At 43.7% G+C, this 9260-nt stretch overlaps 1 protein-coding gene across 1 annotated transcript; it reads left to right on the top strand.

Moving 5' to 3' along the window:
* The first annotated feature begins 3282 nt into the window (after nucleotides 1–3282).
* LOC123403812 (3-ketoacyl-CoA synthase 5-like) lies at nucleotides 3283–4906 on the top strand. The gene has a single exon (XM_045097731.1). The coding sequence runs from the start codon at nucleotides 3297–3299 to the stop codon at nucleotides 4800–4802; it is 1506 nt and encodes a 501-aa protein (XP_044953666.1). The 5' UTR covers nucleotides 3283–3296; the 3' UTR covers nucleotides 4803–4906.
* Nucleotides 4907–9260: the final 4354 nt, after the last annotated feature.

Raw genomic sequence — 9260 nt, forward strand, 5'->3', positions numbered from 1 at the left:
AAATTTTAGTCTCATTACTTTTAGTCATGGGACTAAAACGTATCAAGCACCTTCTAAAGCCTCGAGGGAGGCATTGAGAATTGGGGCGACGTGGCCGGTCCTTTAGTCCCGGCCCAGAGGGTCCAGGCCAAAGACCCGTTTTCCACTAGTGCGAGATCGATGTCCCCGTCCCCCCCTATAGTGAAGATTACCCCTTGAACCGTGTTAGTCCCAAGGTGATCAATGGCGCAGCTTTTGACGACTCCACCTCCCCGCCCACACTCATCCTCTGCCTGAGACCATCATCTTCTTCGCCAAACCTGGCCACCATCATCTTCGCCAAACCTGGCGACGAGCACTGGACGCTGGTCAGCCCAGGCCGGATCTCCTACCCCGTCTACAACAGCCATCGCAAGGTACTATTCTACACATTGCTGTCCCTGGGTGGACGCTGCTACGTCAGCTCGCCAGAGGGTTCGGTCTACCTCTTTGAGCTGCAACCGCTGCCTCGGCTGGTGGAGGTGGTTGACCAGCGCCGCTTCGCCGAGAAATCACATCATCTCGCTCCTTGTCCGTGGCACCGGCAGGAGGATGCTGATGGTGCGGTGCTGGAGAGGCGTGGAGCACTTCGCCGGCTTTGAGTCTTACAATCCAAGTGAGATATTCACGCTGGCGCACGGCATGACCTTCCGCATTGAGGTGTTGGAGGTGGACATCGCCCGCAACAGGCTGGTCCCCGTCACGAGCCTTGGCCGGCATGCGCTGTTCCTTGGCCTGACGCACTGCTTGCACATCTCTACCGAGACATTCCCCTCCATTTCTGCCGACTCGATATACCTCGGCCACCTTCATCAGCAAACTCATGGGTTCGGCATCTATCATATCAACAACATCAACGGCAAGGCCAACTTCAGGAAGACTGAAGCCAAGCACAAGTTCATCACCAATATTGTAACAGGTGATTTTACTCCTGATGTCAGACCACCCTACAACCTTGACGATCATCTTGTAAACTATGTCGACCGTAGCCACAAGTCCAGTAAGCCATGTATGAACCATACCAGCTGTTGATTTGCACTGCACAGTCCAGCAAAAGGTGCTTCAGTTCACAGGGCTTCAGTTTTGAGTATGCGATGAGGTCATTCGTTTATCTCTGTATCTTCTTTCTTTCTTTTGAAAAATGTGAGTTTGGCTTTACATTTATTTCATTTTAAGCATAGATCTGAATGATGTATTTGTTTAATACTTTATGCAATAATCTGTGTGCATCCAAGGTTATATAGGTTAGAGCCTTAAATTTTCACCATGTTTTTGATAATAAGCTCAGTCTTGGTGTATATTTTTGCTATGCATTTTTATTGGCTGAGAGATAATAGAGATAAATGAACATGTCACAAAATTAATTTAATTTTGGAATACATAGTATATAATTCAAAAGGACTGCTGAAATGGGAAACTTTCGTAGACTGAGGTTTTAGTATTTTACAATGTAGTGAGAGTTCCAGAAATCCAGTTCGGCTCTTGGCTAGTTGGACTTTGTGACTGTCCTTTAGTTTTGGATTTGCATCATAATTCTCGAACGGTCCTGGAGGGAACATTTTCTATGAAAAATAAAATTGGGGAATCCCTTAATTCGAAAAAAAATAGACTATCATAGATAAGCTGCCAACATATATACTACTGCCCCCTTAATTTCGCCAAGGCAGTTGGGGAATTCGCAGATCGAAAAATGGGATAAAGTTCAGACAAATAAACACATATGTGCTTAGTTTCTTTAAGTGTCAAAGAAACGGGGCTATCCATAAAAAACTGATTGTTTTTAATATGTTGTTTTCTTTATATCTTGAAAGTGACTTTTATGCACCCACGCACATTGCATCCACGGTGCACCCACAATCAAAAACTTAACAAAACATTTTTTTTGAAACTTTGTGGCTGTGATAATGACCAAATGTTTTAGGTGCTACTAAATTTGGTAGCGAAATGACATCCGAGGAGCTCTGTAAAAAACAAAGTTTGTACCGAAAACATATGAACAGTAACATGGGTGTAGCGCATCATTTGTAGTTCGTCTTGTATGAAGATCATTTGATGTTCTTTGGTGACCAAACTTTGCAAGCTCCTAAAACATTTGCTCATAATCACATCCATCAAGTTTCAGTTTTTTTTTCTCCTTTTTTTTAATTTAATGTTTACTTCGTGGGTGCATCAAAGCTGGGTGCAGCCACTACTTCCCCTTATTGCTTACCACATATGCCACGTGGATTGTTTGACGATAACGAAATCAGTTGGTTGAGGATACTTATCCCTATGTACATGTAGATTGCCGTACAACGCACCATTCATTCTATCTCCGCACTCACAAACGCTCTCTCCCGCACATGCATAGAAACATCGGTATGCACTTAAAAAACATGAGTTCAGCACGAATTAGCAGCCACCCCAAATCTGTGAACAAGCTTGCCGTGAATAACTTCCATGTTATTTTTGTCATGGGAACTTTCTAGCGATATTAACCGTGCCAATAGCCGCAGCCACTGTCACCATAGAGGATAATTCGTTATTGATGGGCGCTTAAACCCCTGCAGTGGCCTGTTCCTTTACACCATCTGGTATATTTGCAAGGAGCACAACCGCTGCATTTTTCAATGAAACACGCCTCACTCACCTTGAGGTGGCGGCCATCGCACTAGATGACATAGGAATGAGGGGTAGCCTTCGGCACGGTGCATGTGGCGATCGGCATTGGTTGATCTGGTTTCGTTTTAATTAGCTATTTGGACCTATGGGGGGTTTCGTCAGGTTCTCCCGGAAAACCTGTCATCTCTGTACATAAACCCTCTGTTTTCGTCTGAATGAAGAGGCAATGCTTCTGCCGGTTACTCAAAAAAAAGTCGTGACAAAAAACTTCACTGGCGAGCGCTCGACACTCGTGAGTGGTGAACCGGTGATACAACAAGAACCAAAAGAGGCCCACGGATCCAGCTCAGCTCGTATTCGCTACCTTTCTAGCAAGAGTTTTGGTTACTCCACTAAAAAAATCAGGTAGCATGTTACATGTTATCAAAATGGGTGGGTTGGGTTTATTAATGTCTGTTTTGGCTATTTGGCACAATATGTTTAGTTCGGTGATCTTTAAAAAACATGTGATTGATTAACGCTACACCATATTATGATATTAATGGGCAAAATTTCAGTTGCGCAATCAGTTGGTAGTTGGTAGCAATAAAATCAGATGTTATATGTAAGACTAGTTTATCCTCACATTCACAACACTCACAGGCATAGATAGAACCACACGTTTGCGCTTTGGCAGCATGAGTTCATCACGAATTTTGAAGAACCTCAGAGTTCTCTACAAGCTTGTAGTGGACAACTTCCTAGCCATGACGATCATACCAATAGCGGTGGCCAGTATTGTTGTGGTAGCAAGGCTCCAGCCCGATGAGATCGTGGGTCGTCTCAGAGCCCTTACAGGTTCATACCTCTTCTTGTCATGCTTCCTTCCAGCCTCCGCAGTTACCATGTATCTAATATCACAACCACGAAAGGTGTACCTTGTCGACTACGCCTGCTTCCATGGCACTCATCTTCACCGCGCCCCGTTCGCCGCATTCCTGGAGTGTGCACGACAATCAACAACGCTCAACGAGCGGAGTATTCGTTTCATATCGCGGCTTCTCGAGAGCTCAGGCCTCGGGGAGGAGACCTGCTTGCCCACTTCGGTCCACTATAACCCATGGAACAAGTACTTAACGTTAGAGGCCGCCCGCGAAGAGGCTGAGCTCGTCGTCTTCTCAGCCATTGACGAATTGTTTTCCAAGACAAAGGTGCGTCCTCACACTATCGACATATTAGTCGTCAACTGCAGCGGCTTCAATCCCACACCGTCCTTCGTCGATATGGTGATAAACAAGTACAAGCTACGAGGCGACATCCGGAGTGTGCACCTATCCGGGATGGGGTGCAGCGCCGGGCTGATATCAGTAGAGGCTGCGAGGAGCCTTCTACAGGCCGCGCGCCGAGGCGCACGAGCGTTGGTGGTGTCTACGGAAACCCTATCCCCCCTCCTTTATCATGGGAATGAGCGAGCTATGCTGCTGCCGTTTTGCCTGTTCCGCATGGGCGGAGCGGCCGTGCTACTGTCCACGTCCGCCGCCAAAGCCCGACTCCGGCTCATGTCTGCCGTGCGTACGCTCACGGCGGCGGATGATAGCTCATACAGATGCATTCACCGGGAGGAGGATGACAAGGGGCACACGGGTGTCAATCTCTCCAAGGACCTTATTGCTGCCGCTGGCCGCACTCTCAAAGCCAACATCACCACCCTTGCGCCCATCGTCCTGCCAATCTCGGAACAAGTTCTGCTTGCAGTGTCCTTTATGGCACAGAAGTTGTCCAGCGGGCGTTTTAAAGTGTACGTGCCCAACTTCCTCACAGCATTTGAGCATTTCTGCATACACGCCGGTGGGTCTGCAATCATCGACGAGGTTCAACGAAGCCTCAGCCTGTTGGATGAGCATGTTGAGCCGTCGAGGATGACCCTGCACCGCTTCGGAAACACATCCAGCAGCTCAACTTGGTATGAGCTAGCGTACATTGAGGCCAAGGGCCGTATGCGTCGCGGTGATCGTGTATGGATGATCGGCTTTGGATCAGGGTTCAAATGCAACAGCGTGGTGTGGAAGTGCATCGTTCCGGCCCCCAACACCAATGGGCCATGGGCAGGGTGCATCCACCGGTATCCAGTGCAGATCAAGTCTCCAAAAACAAGCACCAAGAATATACGGATGGCAGGTCACAAGACTCACAACAATAAGTAGCGAGAAACAATTGAAACGAGCTAACAGAAGGATCCTTTTTTTTTAACCTTTTTCGGGTTATAAAATGAATACGAAGCCTCACTACTGTTATATTGATGCTTCATTTCGAGAGAATAAATCCACCTTTTGTCGAACAAAAAAGCGAAAGCAAACTCACTCTTATATTGTATCATCTCCGTTGTACCTGTACACCGTAGAAAACATTGTACCCAACCTCTTCTTACCATTTAATGTTATTTGTATATCTTTGGTTGTTTTTCTCTCAAAGATGTTATACACTAATGTGGTCTGCTGATATGATTATTGGTCTGCTTGTCTAATAAACTAGTGTAACTAATATGGTGATGGGCACACGTCCATGCGTAAAATTAGAAGGCTTAACAAGTACTCCTTTGGTTCACAAATATAAGATGTTCTAATACTTTTTTGTTAATTGCATGTACTTAGACATATTTTAGTGCGTTTTTTCACTCATTTTAGTCCATTCCCAGTGGAACGTTAACCTGTTTAACAACACTTTTCGAAGAATGAAAAGAAAATCCTTCCGAGGCAATCGTATTTGTTTTGGTAGATATGCTCTTCAAGAACTTGAACCCGCTTGGATCACGGCGAGACAGATAGAAGCAGGACGAAGAGCAATAACACGATATGCACATCGTGGTGGGAAAAAAAATGGATATGTATGTTTCCCGACAAACCGGTTACACTAAAACCTACGGAAACACGTATGGGCTCGGGAAAGGGTCCCCCGAATATTGGGTAGCCGTTGTTAAACCAGGTCGTATACTTTATGAAATGGAGGGAGTATCTAAAACTGTAGCTAGGACAGCTATCTCCATAGCTGCGAGTAAAATGCCCATACGAAGTCAATTTATTCGATTAGAGATATAGAACCCTAAAAGGGGTACGGAAGAAAAAAAATCCCGGTTTTTCTTTCTGGGAAGACAATATTTCTTTCATCCTTTTGCATTGAAATAAAAATTTGAAATCAAAATAATATGAGTCAACCTCAGACCCTTTTAAATATAGCAGACAATAGTGGAGCTCGAAAATTGATGTGTATTCGAGTCATAGGAGCTGCTGGTAATCAGCAATATGCTCGTATTGGTGATGTTATTGTTGCTGTAATCAAAGACACATTGCCCCAAATGCCTCTAGACAGATCCGAAGTAATTCGAGCTGTAATTGTACATACATGTAAAAAACTCAAATGTGAAGATGGTATAATAATCCGCTATGATGACAATGTTGCGGTTATAATTGATCAAAACGGCAACCCAAAAGGATCTCGAGGTTTAGGCGCGATTGCCGAGGAATTGAGAGAATTGAATTTTACCAAAATTGTTTCATTAGCTCCTGAAGTATTATAAATACTAGTAGGCGCAATTTAGATCAAAGAATTAATATTAGTAGATTGTGTTTTACGTATATGTTTTTAAATCCAAAATGAAAAGAAAAAAAGAAAACATGTTGATTATAGAAAAATTAGGAGGAACCTAGAATGAGAGTCTTATGGGCAAGGACACTATACCTCGACTACCTAACTCTGTCATTTCTTGAGTAACAGAAGCAGAGGCAGAAGAATGCCTTTTGGAGTAAAAAGCCAACTTGATCTCAGCCTCGATACCCAACACGGTATTCTAATGTGCCGAAAAATCTGAGGAACCTAAGAAGCTTGCTGAATTCTAATGAAACAACCTTATTTTCAAGCGACATGCAATACCCATTTCAACCAATTATTAAAGATAAAAAGGGCTGCGCAGCTACTTGAATTCCTTTTCGAGGTTGAGTTCATCTTGAAATCGAATTTGCTTCCTAACTAAACCGAGAAAAAAAAAACAAGAATATTAAAAGAAAGACTCCAAAGAACATGAATGAATTCAGGTACATCACATCAGGCTGATATGTGCCGGTATCATACCTGTTTCAAGATTCTGACTAAGCCCTTCTTCTTGCCACATATCCAGCTTCTTCTAAGGTTTCTTGAATTGCTCAAGTTCCTACTCAACGTTTTTTGTCTAGCTCCAGTCAAACACTTGTACCAGTCCCCTCCGAGACCACGACTTTGCTCTAATTCTACTCTCCAATTATGCAATCCTGTTAAAAATTGGGGCTTTTCTTCACTCCAACACTTCCACTCGCAGTGGATTCCACTAGGTTCTTAACCTCTTCCTAATTCTTAAAATGAAACATGTGATGTCTAATCCAACTCAGCACCGAACCAGTTTGTCAGCATTGTAAGTTGCCTCAATAGTGTGTTGGTCGTGCTTGCTGGGGGTAGCCCGTGTTCAGCAGCAAACACTTAGACCACCTATTACCACCAAGAGGGTCACCTCTGCCGACTCGTGCTACTCCATAGAGAACAAGATGTTGCATGTGGCGTGTTGACGTTGTCGGCTTCACACGTTATAGATCACATGTACGATTTTAAGGGTGCCCGGGAGGGGGGGGGACAGGGACAGGGACGAAGCCAACAAATAGAGATAAGGGGCAGAAAGAACTAGAAGCATGTAAATAGTTAATGTATGTCTGTCGCTCCACAATAACAATAAAAAAAACATATCGATTAATTTGAAGCTGGATTTACGAGCACCGGTATCAAAGATCTCAATAATTTCTTCAGAGCTAAACTTGACTGCTATTTGCTTCTCAATGCAGACTATACTGCAATGGCAAAGAAAATCATCTCCCAATTTATTTCGAAGACATGTCTTGACAAGTTTCACCATGGAAAAGGCTCCCTCTGCTATTGTAGATGACACCGAAAGAGTTATTACTCACCGTAACACACTCTCAACCATACGATAGTTAGAAGATTTGCCAAGTCTTAATTATTCCTTTTGACATATCAACGAGTGATATGCACTTTTTGCTCTCTGGATGGTTCAATTGATCAAGCTAGAAATGGTGTAATTCACACTCCAACCAATATATTTCTTGACTAGAAAAATCAGCTGAATAGAATTTTTCCACTAGAGTGCATATCTTTGACTCATCGAAGGCGTCATGTCTGGGTCCAATGATGATAGGTTTTGACGATTTTTTTCCACAAAGAACAGACAAAAAAATCGTGCCTCTCGTGATAATAAAAAAATAAAAACCTCATTTTCTCCGTTTCCAAGAGGCGCGGCCGTGCCTCTCATGAAGGCAAAATCATGCATCTCACAAAAACAAAATCGTGCCTTTCGCAAAAACAAAATACAGTTTTTTTCCTTTTTGAGCGACCGTGCCTCTCGCAAAAGCAAAACCTCGCCTCTCAGGTAAGTAAAACCGCATCTCTAAAAAAAACAAAAAAATGCGTTTTGTTTCCTTTCCGAGTGGCATTATCGTGCCTCTCACGGAAGCAAAATCGTGCCTCTCATAAAAAAACAGAAGACACGTTCTTTTTTCCTTTCTGAGAGGCACGACCGTGCCTCTCACGGAAGCAAAATCGTGCCTCTCACAAAAAAAAGCAGAAGACACGTTCTTTTTTCCTTTCCGAGAGGCACGGCCGTGCCTCTCACGAAAGGAAAACCGTGCCTCCCGCGAAAAACAAAAGAGAAATCCCGTTTTTTCATGCAAAAAAAAGTTTGATTTTTTTCCGTCCAAAAGCTAAAAAGGCCCGTAAAAAACCAAAGTACCAAAAAACCCAGAAAAAAAATCAATCTAAAGAGCGGAAAACGCATGCAAATTTTTTTATTTTTTATTTTTTGAAAGAAACACACATACCACGAGATGAAGCAGCGGCTCCAAACGCGCCAAAACGGTGTGTAGGAATGATTGTTGAGAAGCTTTTGAAGGAGTGCTCTTCAACTAGTTGCTCTTTATATCAAGTAAGAATCTCAAACTAAAACTATGCCAATCGCGAAGAACGGTGATTAACTAGCATGGCTGCCATCCATGTAGGCGGTCTTGAGTTCATTAACCAACATTATCGCGGTATACACCATCACATATGTTTTTTATAAGTTTAAGCTGACAGAAAATAGCCATTAATTCGTGACTCATCTCCTTCGACTCTCCTCCCTCAAAAAAGGCCGCTAGGGTTTCTACCTCCTGTTGGCACCATTGCCGATCTGCCACGTCTCTTGTGATGTTATGGCTATGGAGGCGCGGTGGATCCTGACCCTTGTCAACAGGATGGCTCTATTTTAAGCGTTCCTTTAAGTTTTATTAGGGCTTTTGTCCAATTGAGGAAGGCAAGATGGTAGCGTCTTCTTGAAGATGGAATAAGTTTTTCCTCACCTAGCCCCCGTTTCGATGGTGTGTCTAGTATCGTGAGAGGACGCGCGGAGGCGTGTCTCCGATAGATCTTGGTGGATTCGGTCGATGATTCTCTTTGGTGGATCTTGAATTTGGTATTTGTTCATCTATGCTTGTGTGTCTTTGAGTTGGATCAGGTTACTCTTGTGCTTATTTTATGGGGTCTTATCGCGATGATTATTTGTTTGTCTACTATAATAAGCTTTGCCTAGCTTC

This window comes from Hordeum vulgare, chromosome 6H, assembly GCF_904849725.1.
Source record: "Hordeum vulgare subsp. vulgare chromosome 6H, MorexV3_pseudomolecules_assembly, whole genome shotgun sequence".
Classification (NCBI taxonomy): Eukaryota; Viridiplantae; Streptophyta; class Magnoliopsida; order Poales; family Poaceae; genus Hordeum; species Hordeum vulgare.